The 17,388-nt window shown below is 56.1% G+C and overlaps 1 protein-coding gene and 1 long non-coding RNA gene across 2 annotated transcripts in view; one reads left to right on the top strand and one right to left on the bottom strand.

The window, feature by feature from the left end:
• The window catches only part of FAM20B (FAM20B glycosaminoglycan xylosylkinase), a 28,094-nt gene extending 12,670 nt beyond the window's left edge, over positions 1 to 15,424 (top strand). The window contains exons 3-8 of the mRNA XM_028530680.2: positions 3,646 to 3,732; positions 6,841 to 6,950; positions 7,942 to 8,113; positions 8,337 to 8,528; positions 9,881 to 9,940; positions 12,669 to 15,424. Coding sequence (XP_028386481.1) covers positions 3,646 to 3,732; positions 6,841 to 6,950; positions 7,942 to 8,113; positions 8,337 to 8,528; positions 9,881 to 9,940; positions 12,669 to 12,900 — 853 coding nt within the window. The 3' untranslated portion in view covers positions 12,901 to 15,424. The remainder of the gene's footprint in view (positions 1 to 3,645; positions 3,733 to 6,840; positions 6,951 to 7,941; positions 8,114 to 8,336; positions 8,529 to 9,880; positions 9,941 to 12,668) is intronic.
• On the bottom strand, positions 7,746 to 13,634 carry LOC118498257. Its single transcript, XR_004900783.1, has 3 exons — positions 13,499 to 13,634; positions 10,562 to 10,565; positions 7,746 to 7,780 (listed from the first exon to the last, which is right to left on the bottom strand). It is a non-coding gene; the product is annotated as an uncharacterized LOC118498257 (long non-coding RNA).
• Positions 15,425 to 17,388: the final 1,964 nt, after the last annotated feature.

The following is a 17,388-nucleotide window of genomic DNA, read 5'->3' as shown; positions in this document are numbered from 1 at the left end:
AGCCAGGGCTAATAGATTTTTTTTAAAGCACTTTTAGGTTCACAGAAAAATCGAGGATGTAGTACAGGGAGCCCCTATGTAGTCCCTCCTCCCCTCCACACTTTCTCCTGTTGTTAACATCTCCCATTGTGTTGTATATTGGTTATAAACGGTAAGCCCATATTGTTTTACTGACTACCACCCGGAGTTCACATTAAGGTTCACTCTGTTGTCTACTCTGTGCGTTTTGGTGAACATCTGGTGACAAGTGTCTACCATTGCAGTTTTCTGCAGAACAGCCTCCGTGCCCGAGGCATCCCCTGCGTTCGACCTGTTCCTCCTCCCCTCCCTCCTTCCCTCCCCCACGGCCCCCAGCAACCCCTGGCAACCACAGATCCTTGCACTGTCTTCCCGAGAGTACGCGTGTGGCTGGACTCCTGCCTTCTCAGGTCGGCTCCTCTCATGTGGCAGCGTGCATTTAAGGTGTCTCCTGGCCTTCCTGTGGCCTGCTGCCTCATCTCCCTTTATTGCTGGGCAACGTCCCGTTGTCTGCATCACCCCAGTTTGTTTATCCACTCACCTCCCTAAGGGCATCTCGGGTGCTTCCAAGTTGTGGCAATTATGCATAAAGTTTCTAGAAACGTTTTTGTGTAGATGTTAGTTTTTAGCTCATTTGGTTAAATACCAAGGAGCACAATCGCTGGATCATAGGGGGAGAATACGTTTAATTTCGTAGGAACCGCCAGACTGCCTTCCAAAGCGGCTGCACCGTTTCGCGTTCCCACCAGCAGTGAACGCGGGTTTCCGTGGCCCCACGTCATCCCCGCCAGCATGTGGCGGTGTCTGCGTTTGGGTGTTGGCCGTTCCAGCAGGCGTGTAGTGGCGTCTCGTTGTTCCTTTCACCTGCTCTGAGCGGAGAGCCGGGCCACTTTAGTTACCTCAGCCTACAGCTCGAGCTGGCCAGTGGACTCTGTGACCCTGTGGACTTCTCTACGGATCTGCAGAGCTCATTTGTATTTCAGTTTATAGTATAATTAACTTTTTATAAAACTTTCTGTGAGCCCTGGCTGGCAGACAAACGCATGACCTGGCCGCAGTCACTGCTGCTCCATCCCATGTCTGTCACCAGCATCGCAGCCTGCCCGTTGCCTCCCTCTTCCAGGCCATGTGGACACCACGGCTACTCTTCCCCAGTGGACACCCGTGTTATCCCGTGCTACCCAGCTTTAAAACGTCCGGCAGCTTCTCGCTGCTCACCAGACAAAACCCAGCGCCCACAGCCTGGTGACTGGCCCCCCTCCCTCTCCACCGCCCGCACTGCCCATGTCCTCCCAGGCCCGGCGAGCTGCACGGGCCCCTGCCGGGCAGCAGCGCTCTAAGTCACTGACCACGCTGACCCGTGCTCGTTGCGCCTGGCGCTGTCGCGGGCTGGGGACCGGGGTGCCCATGTAAGTGCTCGTGGACGTCAATGCCGGTCCCGACACCCCCAGCGCACCGCTGCTCTGACCCGGGGCCTCAGCAGCCCCTCAGTGCTGGGGTGCGTGCCAGCTACTGCCCTTGGTCACACTCTGACGCCCCTCAGCGGGGCGGTAGGAGTGATTTACTGGCCGTTACTGTATGAATTTGGCTGCCGTGTCGGGGACTTGAGATGGATCGCTGAGCTGAGAGGAGGAGCCGGGTCCTCACTGCTAAGTGACCCGTGCCCCGTCCGGGAACAGCCACCATGACTCCGCGTTGCTGGAGCCTGCCCACCCGTCCCTGTCCTGCTCCCAGAGGCGGAGGATGGGAGAGACACGGCCTGTAGGAGTACAGCGGCGCTCTTACTGACAGGTTTGCCCTACATCGTAAAAGTGATTTTTTTCCAAGGTAGCCGTGCCCACTCTGGAAGTGACTTGATTGTCACAGGCACACGCCGCAGTGACGGTGAGAAGGCACAGGACAGCAAGTGGGCAGAGTGAGGGGCGGTCCTAGGAAGTGCTGAGAGGGCCCTGGAGCTCGGCCAGTCCGGCTGCCCCCTTCACAGGCGGCCAAAACGAGACCCAGTGTCCCCACTGCCTTAGTTATTCATGCAGCCGGGCTCGAGCTGAGGGTTCGGACCTTCCAACTCTCGCCCTTCCCCTTCCTCCGCTCCCTCCCTCTCCACCCACTCCCAGAGTTCCTGGGCCCCTCTGGGGTCTGCCATTCCCCGCCAAGCGGCCCGTTGATATACTGGAAAGCCCTCTCTCACCGAGAGGAGCGGACTGCGCGTCACCGCGTCGTTCCTGCGGCTCCGCTGGAGCCCCACAAAGAAAGTGTCCGGGGCCTGTCCCCCAGCTGACGCCGGCCCACAGCTGTGATGAGAGAGAGAGGTGCTGGAAGCGGCAGCGTTGCCTGCTGTCCTGGTTAACGATCGAGACTTTCCATTTGGAGGGCGCGGTGGGATCCCCGATCGCCGGAACAGTGCTCTGACCCCAGAACAGAAACCAGCGTCGAGTGTGTCGGCAGCGCCGACGCCGGCGTGCAGAAGGAACCGGTGTGCAGCCAGGTGCTGGTGCGCAGCTGCCTCCTAGCGCCTCTCCCTTTGCCTCGGTCGGTGTGTTTGTTTGGTGGGCAGGCTGCCACTTTACGTCCCACGGTCACCTTTGCTGGAGGTTGCCGCCTCTCCCAGCTCCGTTCCCCACTTGCCCAGCTTTTCCCACACCGGGGAGCCGAGGGCCCTCAGTGAGTAACTTGGCGTCGGTCTCGGCGTGCTTCCATTTGTCAGTGCCCCGTGCAGCCCCCCCGGGTGTCCTTTCGGACCGGGAAACGCAGGTGAACAGTGGAGGTCACGGGCGAATTAAGTGTCTCTTTCTTCCCCCGTAGCAGGTTTGAACTGTGTCTCTTCCCATGACCAGCAGGAGGAAGTGTGCAGTTTTCATTATCCCTTGTGTCGTGCGTGTGATGCAGAGTCCTCAGAAGGGAGTTTGAGGTGAAGCAGGTCGTAGGAAGTACCCCCTAGTCAAGCCGCTGATACTGTGGGTAAGGACCGTAGGACCGAGACGGAACGGTTTCGCTCCAGGTGTCGCAGGGAGGTGATGTGGCCGTTTACCTGGCTGTCCCCCGGGCCGGCGTCTCTTCCGTTCCGTCGTCGTGGACTGAGCGGGAGGAGAGAGTGGGCATTCAGACGGCTCTCTGCAGGTGCACCCTCGCCTGCGTGGTGACGGAGACTGCGGCCTGTCGGCCCTGCCTTGTCCTAGGGAATTCGAACTCCTCTCATAAGCCTCTTTCCGTAGCCATTCTGGTAAACAAACACTTTAATTCCATTTCCCTTCACTTCTTAGGTTCGGTCTAATAGACATTTCAGTGAACACTCCTCAAGCACCCCTCTGCCACTGTCGTGGAGACACGAAGGTGGTCCTCGCCTCCTGGAAAGTGGCCTCGCAGTTTTGCTCAGACCACGGGGAGAGTCTTTTAGCCGGGGTAGGAGGGACTTCCCCCGTGTGTGCGTCCCTGCGTGATCGCCGAGGCAGAGCCTTGGTCCCTCCACCGCTGAGCCCTCCGCCACCCCACAGTGACCCGGGTCGTCCCCGGCAACCTCCGTGTTGACGGAAGGCCTTCCGGGGCAGAGCCGGGCCTGCCTCCCCATGTTCTGCTGTGCCACCGCCCGTGGTGCTGACGTGACCCGTGTCCCCACCTTGTGCCCCGCAGGTACAACCGAGACTACGTGGTGGAGGGGGAGCCCTACGCCGGTTATGACAGACACAACGCAGAGGTGGCCGCCTTTCACTTGGACAGGTGGGTCTGATCACTGCGGGCTGCCTGCGTTTTGTTGCCTTTTAAAGACTCCTGGAAGAGAGGGCGTGTGGACTCGGTCAAAGGCCGCACCACTGACAGCTTTGGCCACTACCTGCTGGGCACAGCCGGTTGACTGATCCCATGAACCTGCACGAGGGCCTCATGATTGGGGTGGCGCTGGGAATAAGACCAGAGTTTCTTACCCCCAGTCTTTTCAGGTCCTCTCCTACGGGTCTGCCCTCTGTCACCATCAGGAGCGAAGGTGTTACATTAGTAAGTCCAGTGGCAGGGTGAAGACCAGAGTTTGGACTCCAGTCCTGCGTCGCACTGGGCGTGCACTGAGCCTGGTGACACCATCCTGTGTTTGTTTTGGGGACGTGACACCGGCTTGTCCCCATGTGCTAGGGACAGCGTGACATTTTAGTGAATTTTATTGTCCTGCATATAAGATAGGCACAGCTTTCATAGCCAGAATAACACCAAGAGAAAAATGCACATGAACTCTGGGTGTATAGGTGAACTAGGAAAATGCGAGTTTTCCGTCAGGAGCCCTGCATGAGAATACTGTCTAGCACCCCAGCTGTGTCTCTGACCTGCTCTTCTGTGAGGGCACCCGGGCAGACTTTTAAAGAAATGCTCACAGTATTTTTTAAATGAATCTGCAAGGAAACTGGAAGAAAAATTAAGGTGAATTTTTGTCTTTTTCTGTATTGGGAAGGATTTTCTGAGCATAAAAGCAACCATCTAAAAAAATCACAAAGAAAACGCTCAATAGACTCAGCTAGGTAAGGAAAGAAACGTCAAGAAACATTAAACAAAACTTAAATGCAAGCAAACTGGGAGGAAACACTTGACGCTAATGTAACCTGAGCGTGTAGCCTCAACACAGAAACATTTACACAGATCTCTACACGGGCTCAAACTTGAGGGGAAAGCGGCCCGAGGACACCGTGGGTGGAATAGGAGTCTCTGGTTGCTGGTAAATGTGGAGGGGAGCTCGTCCCCCCCACCAGTAACACATAAAGTCCAGCTGAAACCCTGGGGTACTCTTTTCTCCTGCCGAGAAGGGCAAAGTTTTTCTTTTTTTTTTTTAAAATAAAACTACGTTGGCAGGAATACATTGAGATTCCTAGGCTGTGTCTGACACTGTTAATTGGTTCAGTCTTTCTGGTAAGAGCGCTGACCTTATGTGTGAAAAACTTTAACATTTGTACCCTTTGAATGAGTAATACCTTGTTATGCAAATATTTAAGGCATTTCTAGAAGGGACCCTAGAGAAATAATTAGGAGTTCAAAGATACATATACCACAGTCTTAACCATAGCGTCTTCAGAAGTGAAAAACAGGTAGCAGTTTAAAAAGCATCTAATGCTATGGAAAAGGTTAAACCAGTGTTTGTTCGCAGTTCGTGAATTTCCGTGCCTCTGTGAGACCTCGTGGGACAGAGCCGGGTAGACCCTGCTCCCCCCGTGCCGGCACACCGGAGTCCATCCGGCCAGGGTCTCGCTGCTTTCCCGGTTTCCTCCATCGCCCACCCCTTCCTCTTCTTCCCCTGTGGACAGGCACCGGCAGCACGAGCCGGTCACTTTCCCACGCCTGTGCTCGTATTTCAGGTCGCCCGGCACACCGGGTGTTGTTACCCTGACATGTGATGTGCCGTCTCGTTACATTGTTGCATTTCCCCAGTTATTGGCAGAACGTAGTCTCCCCTTAATCTTCTCACAGCGCAGCTCCTGTTCCCTAACTTAGAGTGAAGTAGCCTTTGTACAGAAGTCATTCGTTTTGAAGTTGATTAAATATAATAATGTTTCACTGTATCACTTGTGCTTTGGGAGGTTTTGTATTCAAAAGTCCTTCTGTACCTCAAAATCCGGAAGCTCTTCTCCAGCTGGTGGCCCCACCCCTTTATCCGCTGCCACCAGGCCCGCCGCCGCTGGGCTCTGGCCTGGCGGTGGGCACCGGGAGAAAAGGTTCTTCCCAGCTTTTTTCTCATCCAAGGCTCCTGACACCCTTCCGCTCTGGGTTGCTGTTTCTCTGTTCTGTCAGGATTTGACTGCCTTCTCTGGCCTCAGCAGGTTCTCTCTATTTTTATGTTATTTTGGCAGATCTGTCGATCTCCTTGTTCTGTGGCTTTTCCAAGACTGAGTTTAGGACAGAGGCAGTCAGCAGCCCTGAGCAGCGGTTTTTTATTACACAGCCTTAGAACATTTTTTTGTTTAAATTTGTTGGGGCGACATTGGTTAGTGAGACTGTGTGTGTCCAGTGTGCAGTCTGTGACACACCGTCGTCGCACCGTCTGTGTGTTGCACTGTGTGCTCACCACCCAGAGTCAGGTCTCCTGTCGCCCTGCCGCTGACCCCCTCTCCCCTCTTCTTCCTCCCCCGACCCCCGTCCCCTCGGGCAGCCACTGCACCACACGGCCACTTTAAGGGCTTTGTCAGGCCGTGGGAAAGGCTCGTGGTGTAATGACCAGAGAAAAATAGGGTCTGTTGTGGGGGGGTCTTTGTTTTCTTTGTTATAACGTTCCTGGGTGTTCCAAGCCCTGCCCCTCCGACTTTTCCTCGGTGAGCATGTATTTTTTAGACAGGGAATTTCACTTTAGAAAAACTATTGTGCTTGTCCATAAAGTCGTGCTTTTAGACCGTTACAGAGAAATGTCTTCAAGTGTGTCTGTGTTTAGTTTGTCCCGTGGGTTTGCCCTTTTAGATTAATCTGCATCATCTCTTGTCAGCGTGCTGTTCTGTCCAAAGCTTCAGACCCAAGTGTGGATTTAGACCTGGTTTTTGTAATGCTTTGTTGAAATTTATTTAAAATTTTTATCGCGAACACTTTCTAACCACCAGAAGTGGGGAGAACAGGGTAAAACGAACCCACACACCCATTCCTTGGAACGAACAGTTATTCCCCATCTTGCCAGGGTCGCCTTATCCTTTTTGCTGAAGTGCATGTTACATCCATCTCGATACTGAAGTCAGAAGTATCTGTACCTCTAAAAAACACTTACCCACCTGTCAACAATTCCTTTACATATTTAACATGATTAGCCACGACTTTTAAGACTGCTGTTTAAAATATCTTGTCTTTCTCCTCTCCAACCCCCCACCCCAGGATTCTGGGATTCCGCCGAGCCCCCTTGGTGGTCGGCAGGTTCGTTAACCTGCGGACGGAGGTCAAGCCGGTCGCCACGGAGCAGCTCCTGAGCACCTTCCTCACTGTAGGTGAGAACAGCGGAGGGGACGCTGGGAGAGGGGAGTGGCCAACACGTCAAATGGGGCGTCCGAGAGCAGGCTGGCTCCCGGCTCCCAGGAACTGAAGGATGGGATGGCAGGGGGTATAGGAGCAGGTGGGCAGCTTGCTCTCAGGTTCCTGGGGCGGTGGGTCTTCCCACGGGTGGGTGGCAGGAAACTGGAAGTCCCCTGCTGTGAGGTGAGGGTCTGCGTGGGGCCGAGCGAGGCAGGTGGTCAGGGCAGCATCACGGTCCCCGAGGGGCCTTGCGCCCCGGCCCACAGTGGAGGCTTTCTCCTGGGGCACTGGCTGGGAGGGGGGGGGCACTGAAGGGTCTGGGCGTGGAAAAGTCAGGCTCGAAGTTCAGAAAGCCACCGTGGCAGCTTGTCGGGGGGATGAGCTGGGAGAGGGGGTGCCTGGGGCTCTTGGAGTGAACTCACTGCAGTAGGAGTCAGGGAAGCAGGGACAGGGGTCAGAGAGATTTGAGAGCGAGTCTAGAGTGGAAAGAATTTGGTAAACATATTAAATGGAACATTCCAGAAATAAACAGTTCATCAGTTTTAGATTGTGCACCATTCGGAGTAGTGTGATGAAGTCTCACACTGTCCACTCTGTCCGGCCTGGGACACGGATCTGCCCCTTGTCCGGTGTGCCCCGCTGGGTCCGCGCCCCTGCCGCCCCGGCAGGCCGTGCCTCCTTCCTCCCGGCGCTCTGACCAGCACGGGGGCCAGTGCTTTTCCGCCACACTGTCGCCAGCCGGGGTCGGGCAGCAGCGGGCTCCTGGAGGGGGGCGGGCAGGAAGGCACAGAGAAAGGGAGACGGGCTTTTTCCCATGTGCCCTTTTCTGCCTTTCCTGTGCAGTTAGTTTTATATGTAAGTAAGTTCAGGATCCTGGTTTTCGCCGTATCCATTTGCTGCATCGGGGAGAATCTGGAATCTTCCCTTTCTGTTCTGAAGTGTGTTCGGCCCCTTCCGCTCTGTTAGGAAACAATACCTGCTTCTACGGGAAGTGTTACTACTGCCGAGAGACGGAGCCGGCTTGTGCCGACGGGGACACCATGGAGGGGTCTGTCACGCTGTGGCTTCCGGACGTGTGGCCGCTGCAGAAGCACCGACACCCCTGGGGCAGGACTTACCGAGAGGGCAAGCTGGCCAGGTAAATGCCCCTGGGGGCCACTGCGTCCTTGTCCCCTGCGTCCTTGTCCCCTGCGCCCGGCCCGGCGCCGGCCCCAGATGCCGGCAGGGGTCCCGGCCAGGACCGGAGAGGACGGTGGCGGGGGGCCAGGGCAGGCCTGCCGGGCAGGAGCCTCGCCCCCTGCGTGTAGACAGCACCGGGGCGGCGGCGCTGGCTCTCGGTGAGGGGTGCCGCTTGCCTCCAGGTGGGAGTACGACGAGAGCTACTGCGACGCCGTGAAGAAAACGTCCCCTTACGACTCTGGCCCCCGTCTCCTGGACATCATCGACACCGCCGTCTTTGACTACCTGATCGGCAACGCCGATCGCCATCACTACGAGAGCTTCCAGGACGACGAGGGCGCCAGCATGCTCATCCTCCTCGATAACGCCAAAAGGTAGGCCCGGCAGGGGGCGCTGCCCTGGTCGGGGAGGGGAGTCTTCTGGGCCGTCCTGCAAGAACCCGGGACGCGCTTGGCAGAAGGCGCACTTCCTGTCTGTGCTCGGCTGGGGTCTTCGAGGTTGGCGGCCCATCTTCCCGCCTGTTCAGGCTGGCCCGTCCTCCGTCCACCCTCGGGGTCTGCGGACTTGAGAGCACGGAGAAGTGTTTTCCCCAGGAGCTGAAGACTGTGATTCTGTTCACAGACGACTAGCGACAAGGCCTTCGACTTACCGCTGCTCACATCTTCCTTCCTTAACTGGGGTGTTTAGGATCTCGAGAAATACACTTCTAATAGAACATGAAATCTGATTACTGTTAAACTTACTTCATCCGAAGGTTCACACAATTTTTAAAAGGTTAATTTTTTGATAGGCTGTTTTTTTGTTTGAATGCTCACCCAAGGATGTGTTTATTGATTTTAGAGAGAGAGGAGGGGGCAGGAGAGAGAGAAACATCGATAGCTGCCTCCTGCGCGCGCCCTGGTCAGGCGTCAGACCTGCTCCGTTTTGGCGCACAGGACGGCGCTGCAGCCGTCTGACCTCCTGGCCAGGGCTGCTTTATGGTTTTCAACAGCAGTCTGGGCCCAGACGTTTGCTACTCTGAGAGGAAGAGGAGTTGCTTAGTGATTTATATATAAAGACAAGTTACTTTTTTCTTGAAAAACATAATTTTATTAATTTTTTAAAGGTTTTATTCATTTATTTTTAGAGTGAGGGGAAGGGAAAGAGAAAGAGGGAGAAAAACATCAATGTACTGTTGCCTCTCGCATGCCCCCTACTGGGGACCTGGCCCGCAACCCAAGCATGTGCCCTGACTGGGAATCGAACCTGCGACCTTTCAGTTTGCAGGGCAACGATGCCCAACCCACTGGGCCACACTGGCCAGGGCTGTAACTTCTTTTCACAAGTGACGGCCACCTGCTTGTTGGCAGGAACCTCATATGAAGAGCCCTGCTTCTCTGCCCACCCTTGAAGTGTTTTCTTGTTATCTGAGGTCTTCAGGTTGCCCCGCTGGGCTGCGTTGCCACGGTCCTGCTTGGGCACCATTCTGTGCCTTGTCAGCGGGGGGGGGGGGGGGGGGGGGGGGGGGTCCCTGCAGAGGGGTGTGTTTGTGGTTCCGCGCTGTCACACTGACGCTCGGAACCCTACGCGTCGTTGGCTGCACCTGCTCAGTTTTAATCCAGGTGCCGGAGCTGCGGGAGCAGGACGTCACTCGGGGTCCAGTCGGGCTTCCTGCCGAGTTTGCTTCTGCTCTGAGAAGGGCCCTGGTGCTGCCACCTGACTCACTCGGGCTTCGTTCCGTTTGCAGCTTCGGGAACCCCTCGCTGGACGAGAGGAGCATCCTCGCCCCGCTCTACCAGTGCTGCATGTAAGTGACGCGCGCCCCAGGCCGGGCCCGGGCGCTGGGGCCTCGGTCCTTGCGGCCGCAAAGCTCCCGACCCCGAGCAGCGCTTCTCGCGCCTTCAGGCCCAGAGCCCCTCAGGGTCCTGAGGGGGCGGGTCGAGGACAGGTGGGGGCCAGCGGCCCAGTGCTCAGGACTCATTTCCAGTTTGTATGATAGGAGTTTTCCATTTGTTCACTAATGTGTGTCCGTGTCTGTTTTAATAGCGGAATATGGTCCTCCCTCAACCCCCACAAAAGTCTAGTCAGCAGGGTGTCCAGCCTTTTGGCGTCTCTGGGCCACACTGGAAGAAGAAGAGTTATATTGGGCCACACGTTAAATACATCACAACACATAATCACCAAAAAATCGCATCGTGTTCTCGGTGAATTTCTGATTTTGTGTTGGGCCGCATTCACAGCCATCCCGGGCCGCAGGCGGCCTGCGGGCTGGACGCCCTGGTGGTGCGTCTGTGCCTCTGGCCGCTGCACGGCGTTCGCCTCACGGTTTCAGTCCTCGCCCTCACCTCCCCAGGCGCCCTGTGGTTTGCGTACCGTAATCTGAAATTGTATAAACCAAAAGTAATGTTTCCCATAGGTATTTAGTAACTGAGCTTTTAAGTCTGTGTTGGAGGACAAAGAAATTAAAAGGTAAATCAGGGAAATGAGATAGAGATCGGGCTCTTAGGAGCTCCTTTTCGGGTCGTGATTGCCGTTGGGTAGAACTTGAACGTGGGCACAGACATGCCCGTCCGGGGCGCCTCTTCCTCCCGGTCGGCTCCCGGGCCCTGGGGCTGCGCCAGACTGCCCCTCCGGGCAGCTGGTCTGCTTCTCCCTTTTCTTCTCTTTCAGTCGCAAAAAATATTCTGCAGAAAGTCTACCTAGGCAGCCCTTCATCATCTTCATGAATGTCGGGAAGCAGTGATACATCCATCAGAAACTGTACCTTTGAAGGGAGGTGTTTTTGTAGTAACACTTGGTGTTATCAGTCTGGTCCAGTAAGGACACAGAAAGACGGAGCGGGTTAAAGGGAGAGTTAAGTGTAAAGAAGAGTGTCACCGTGATGCAGGAGTGACGTCACGGAACACTAGGGCTGAGGATGAACTTGGGAGGGCACCCCCCTCCCGAGGCTGGGGTCAGGACCTCAGTGGAGAAGGTGCAGGTCAGCCCCCAGGAGGGCAGGGAGCAGCCCAGGAGCTCGGGCAGGGGACAGGCAGGGAGCACCCCAGGTGGCATGGCACACAGAGCGAGGACTCGGCCGAAACCCCCTGGGCTGCAGCAAGCCACGTCTGTGGGCCTGCAGGGGGGTGGGGGCTCCAGAACAGGCAAGTGGCCTCTGGGGCTCTGGTTTCCGCGTCGGGAGGGCCTCGGGATGGTTCTCGCCAGGCCAGGCCGAGGCTCTGAGATTCCCGGGGACCTGCCCACTCTGGGACTGAGCCGGGGCACAGTGGCACGTGACGCCCTCACCCTCACACTGCCGGCCCCTGTGCAATGGCCAGAGACAGCTGGCGAGAGAGATGCTTCAAGGAAACCCGTCCTGTAGTTACAGCAGGTCATAGCCAGCTGTGCCCCCGCCGCACCCGGGGAGCTCTACCCGGGGAGCTCTGAGGCTCGGGCATCTGTACTCGAACTTTAAAACAGCAAAGGCACGCTCGCTGCCCCTGTGCTCACTCATCCCCCGCCCCCCGGCCCCCGCCCCCCGCTTCAGCCAGAGATCGATCTGTGCTCTTCACATGGTTGCAGAAGAGGCTGCCACTCGCAGAGCCCAGCTTTTCCATGCACCTCGGAATTCCCGCAGCACCCCAGGGAGACGAGCACTTCTACTGAGATAAAACAGGAGGGCCTCTCCCGTGGGTGACAGAATTACGGAAAATAGGCGTCCTCACGGTGAACTTTTCTTACTCACCGTATGAAGGCAGAACCTTCCTAAAATTCAGAAACGTGAACAGCAGGAAATTAAAGTTGCCCGTTGAGACGTGAGGACAGTTTCTGTCTGCAGTGTCGTGACTTCACACTGATCGCGTGTGTCTGTGTGTGTGTGTGTGTGTGTGCGTGTGCACACGTCTTTCCCCACAGAGTTCGAGCGAGACCGTTTTCACTCACGGGTGCTGACCGGCACCCAGCATCATCATGTCATGGGCATCTCCCCACGCCGCCACTACACTCTCTGTGCTGCTTCTAGCGTCTGCGTGGCATTTCCGTGAACGGATGAGCCGCGACATGCCAGTTGGTGGACAGTCAGATTGGTTCACATTTTCCCTGCTGTGAATGAACAGACGTAAATCTTTGTATTACCGCTCATCGATTACGTAGGGAAAATACCAGGATGTGGTCATGTGACTTACTCATAATGGTTTTTTAGTCGAGGTATTTTATATAATTCTTTCTTTTCTTTTTTTTTTTAAGATTTTATTTATTTATTCAGAGAGAAGGAAGGTAGGGAGAAAGAGAGGGAGAGAAACACCAATCTGAGAGAGAAACACTGATCAGGTGCCTCCCATGTCTGCCCCGACCAGGGACCAGGCCCGCAACCCTGGCATGTGCCCTGCCTGGGAACCGAACCAGCAACCTTTAGCTTTGCAGGAAGACACCCAACCAACTGAGCCATGCCAGGGCTGTGTAACCGTCTCTTTACTTTATGTGCCAAGCGGGCTGTAAACCCATTCAGTGGTGAGAGATCTTCAGTAACTCGTGCCAAAACTTTCTTTCTCTTCCAGCATCCGCGTTTCCACCTGGAACAGACTGAACTACCTGAAGAACGGCGTGCTGAAGTCTGCCTTAAAATCCGCCATGGCCCACGACCCCATCTCCCCCGTGCTCTCCGAGCCCCACCTGGACGCCGTGGACCAGCGGCTCCTGAGCGTGCTGGCCACCGTGAAGCAGTGCACCGACCAGTTCGGGGCGGACACCGTGCTGGTGGAGGACAGGATGCCGCTCTCCCACTTGTAACTCCCGGCGCGGAGTAACCGAAACTTCTTCACAAAGATAGAGAAACAGCACAATCAAGTCCAAACGGCACGGGACGGGTTGGCGGCGGCCGGCAGCAAGTCCTGGTGGCGGGGAACAGGACAGCCTTGCGATTCTTTGGTGTTTTCCGTCGCAGAAACTAAGGACGGACCGCGAGCTTCGGGCCACGGAAACAAACGCTCCCGCAGCGGGCCAGGCTCACCTCTCGCGCCGGAGGACGGGCGGGAGTGGCGTCCACGCAGGCCGGTGCTGGATCGGTGCTGGGGTGTGTTCCAAGTTCATCCGAGAGTCCTTTCCCCGCACCCGTGGATGTCCTGGGAGCACTTTGCAGACTCTCGGGTCCTTTTCTACCAGGACCGGTCGCACTGGGAATTGCACTGCCTCCCGAGGGGCGGCAGGAGCGGACCTGGCGTTCCTGCGGCCGGAGGGGCGGGCCCTGTGGGAGGGTGGGTGTCTGGGACGGAGGTAGCAGGGGGAACAAAGGCTTGTGTGGGCCGCTCAGCCATTAGGCAGTCCGGCCTCTGAGGGGCGAAGAGGCGGGAAGAGGGGAGAGGGAAGGTACAGCTGGCGTCGGGGAGACTCGGTGGGAGCAGGTGCCCTGTGTTTCAGGTGTGTCCTAAGGTGTGTAAGAGCTCGCGTGGCTCGTACCTGAGCAAAGTCTGCGTTCTCACAGCTGTGTTTAAGTGAACCAAAAATTGTCTCCAGAGAACTTACTGTTCCAACCCAAGCACTATTCTTTATGGAGATTTTTTTTTCCCTTTTGCCCGGAGGAGACAAACCCTGTCCGAGTTAACGAAGCAAACAATACCCTGAGTGAGAGTTGGGCTGCCTGTGATCTGTGCTGTCCCGGTTTCTCTTCCGAGATGAGTTTCCGCCTCTGCTGCTACGGCCTTTGAAGCTGCTCTTCCCAAGAGACTGGCAGTCCTGACCGTGCCTTTCTTGGGAGACAGCCGGCTCCCTCTGACCGACGGCCGTGCGCGCCCCGCCGTGGCTGGGCCCATCCTAGGGCTGGAGCCACGCGGGCGGCTGGAAGTAGAGACGGAAGCCTTCCGAGCCTTAAAATGAAGGGGGTTGTGCCAGGAAGAGCCTTAAGATTTTGATTTACGTGAAACCCTAATTCATCGTCTCAGCTTGTTTGGAGTTTGGAACCCACATCCTTCTCTCTGTTGTTAGCACTCTGAAGCTTCAGGTTGTGAAAACTCGGGCATAGTTCTGGGCTCTGGCAAAGCGATTGTGGCGTGTGAGCAGTTGTAAGCGGTCAGACATGGGGACGGCAGGCCTGGCGTGCCCCCCGCCCGTGTCCTCGCCCCACGCGGTGCCAGGTGCTGCTGCAATTCTGTGCCTCTGCCGGGCAGGGACCCGTGTTGGACCGTGTGGTTGAGCACACGTGATGCCGGCCCCTGGAGACCCGTGCTCGTCAGCCACCCTTTGAAGGGCAGGTTAGGATCGAAAGATAACTGTGTATCCTGTGACTACTTCAAAAAAACGTGAAATTAGGATACTTTTGTACTTTGTGTATACATTTTGAGATGTACACGAGTGTGGGCTGAGTTATTGGGAAAGGTTTTGAATTTATGAAGACGTATTAGCACAAGACACTGAACTAGGGTTAGCAAAAGGAGGCCTCGGTCCCCATTGTAAGGCCTATGCCCAGAAATCCCCCACGGAGTGGGGGGGGGGGGGCGTTCCCTGGAGAGTGCTGTTGGGGTCTCTTTCCCTGCTGTTTAAAAATTCATGCTCTTCCAAGGTGTTCGAATCTGCAGTGGTTGAAGTTAGGGTTTTGCTAATATGACATTGAGAATATAAATTTATATTCAAAGTCAGGATTGGATTAAGCAAGAAAAGCATGTTTAGGTGAATCTTAAAATCAGCCATAAATATCAAGCTATAAAATTTACAAACACTACGTTTTGTTTGAGAAAACAGGCAGATATCTTTTCAGAAGTTCTCTAACACTGTCCTCTTTGTGGTGTATTTACTGGCGCCTCGCGCTGTTACGGTCAGACACGCCAGGGGTGGGTGTTTGGTCAGCCCAGAGTAGGGAGAGCTTAGCAGCCCCTGCAGGTGGGCGCAGGTACATCGTGGTATTGTAGAGCCAGGAAAGTCAGAGCCGACTGCTGCGACCTCTTGTCTTTCTCCTACTTTGTAAACGTGTTTATGCCGGAGTTTGAAGGGGAACTACGAGAGAGGTTTCATTCTAAAACTGCTCTTTAATGTGAGTCTCTAGGGTGGGTTTGGCCATAAGTGACTTTCTGTGCAAAACAGATTGATAGATAAGGTCTGACTCGCTCGGAGTATCGCCCAGTAACGCGTCAGGGAGCAAGCCCCCCTGCCGGCACTCAGGGTCAGTGAGCCGCGTGAAGCTGGAGGAGGACGTGGGAGAATCTGGCCACATCGGCTGCACATTACTTGGGGGAATTCTCAGTGAATCCTGTATGTGGCAGTTTTTCACCATTACCTGATGGCAACATGTCCTTCCAAAGAAATCCATCTTTTCTCTTTAAAAAAAAAAAGGCTTTCAGGCCCCCCCCACCTTCCCATCCACCACACTCCTACAGCCCCACCCCCACGCGAGGTGGTCTCTGTGCATCCGCGTCTGACGGGGAAACCGAGCCCCCGATACGGCAGGACAGCCGCGGTCCGCGAGCGCCGCCTGCAGGCCGTCCCGTGAACTGGGCTTCAGGAAACTCAAGTAGAGGCGTGTGTGTATATGGTCATAGATGTATCCTAGCAAGAAAAAACGTATTTATTTTGACACAGGGAAACGCTGATTTGCGTTGCTGAAGAGCTCGAAGCCAGTGAAAGGCCCCCCTCTCAGGCTCCGAGCGCGACCCTGCAACCCTGCGGGCACAGTGACCATCAGGTCAGCAAAGGCCCCCCACCCCACCCTAGCAGCCCTGGGGAGTCTGCCCTGCCCGGCACTCCATGAGCCAGAGAGACCTGACTTCACGAACTCTCTCAACTTCACGAACCGTCTCGGGCAGGGGAAGCCGGCTCTGCCCACTCTGATTCCTGAGTATGGGTTGGAATGCTAGGGGCTGGGGACGCCGCTGCCACAGGCCATGAGGAACTGAGGGGTTGCAGACACCCGGTGTGGGGCAACTGGGAATAATGCAGTGGGGAGCTAATTTATTTGCTTCAACAGGAAGCGTAGGAACCGCCCCGTCTGTCCCGACATGCCAGGACCTCCTCTCCCAGCCGCTGCACAGAGGTCACGCTTGGCTCGCCACCCGGCGAGGTGGTGTGCACCCAAGTGTCTGACGTGCTCTGTGGGCTCCAATTCTGGGAGAAAAAGAAAATGAATAAAGATTTTAATAAGTATCGAGGTATCGTGTTTTCCTCTTGTTCTCCGCCTCCACCACCCCAGTGCTGTCTACCCCGACTTCCTGTGTAACTAGGGACAGAAGGTCACATCTTCCCATCCCCTCACTGGAGCCGGTGGGTCAGTCCTGGGGCTCCCACAGGGAGGGGGCTTCCGAGGGCCCACAGCAGGTTGTGACTGGGCCAGGAAGCCCCACAGGGTGCCTTCTGGATATGTAGCAGTTAGCTCAGGTCTCGCAGCCTCTGCAGGGGCAAAGCATGAGGAAGCCAGAGAGCTGGTTGGGGCCGCGCCGTCGAGGCACAGGAGAGAAGGCCAGGCGTCCTGGGTGTGATTCTCGGGACAGTCAGATCTTGAACTTTCGAAGCTGAAATCCAGCCTCATCACCTTCAACCGGACAGCAGAGCAGGGTCCCCAAGACTTTTCCTGGATTTGCAGCGTTTTCGTTGGCGCCTGTTTGTCGTCTGTCCTTGACCACCAGTGGGAGGCCAAAGCCTCGGACGAGCTTTCCAGGCGACGTCTCAGGCCTCGCACACAGTGCAGTGGGAAAGGGCAGCCGGCAGGAGGGAGGGCGCGGCTCCGTGACAGGCTAATTTCCCCCGGTGTCATCCGCCTGTGAAAACCTTTTTCAGCAGCGCTCATTTTGTGAGATTCAAGTCACAGCCACCGGCCAAGCACGGCTGGGCTGTGTGCGGTGGGGTGCGGTATGAATCCCAGGGAGTAACTGGGGTCAGTGAAGGTCTGTAAAGGGTTTGATCTTCAGTAGACATCGGGGCATCGCACCGTGAGCTGTGGATGCCACCGAGACGGTGATGACTGTCCCTTTCCTCAAAGAGCCTCTAGTCCTAGCCGAAGAAAGCTGCTGCATGTGAAGTGCCTCAGCCAGGACGCAGGTGGGTACGAGGGAAGGAAGGGCAGGAGCGGAGGCGGGCTGGGGGGGAGGCAGGAGGGCCCGAGGTGCAGGACAGCGTGGTCCGGGTTTGGCAGGTGCTGTGTGCAGAAGCCCGGACTCCAGAGATGCGGAGCCTCCTGGCCCGTGCGCTGTCATCGGCCCCTGGGTCACCAGAGAGGCCCCTTCAGGGGTTGGCTGTGGTTCTGGTGGGGGTGTGCCCTGTCTTCTGAGCGGATGGTCTCCGGCCACTGCGCTGCCT

This window comes from Phyllostomus discolor, chromosome 14 (assembly GCF_004126475.2).
Source record: "Phyllostomus discolor isolate MPI-MPIP mPhyDis1 chromosome 14, mPhyDis1.pri.v3, whole genome shotgun sequence".
Classification (NCBI taxonomy): Eukaryota; Metazoa; Chordata; class Mammalia; order Chiroptera; family Phyllostomidae; genus Phyllostomus; species Phyllostomus discolor.
The sequence above is the reverse complement of the archived record's forward strand: the minus strand, read 5'-3'. Positions and strand labels throughout refer to the sequence as shown.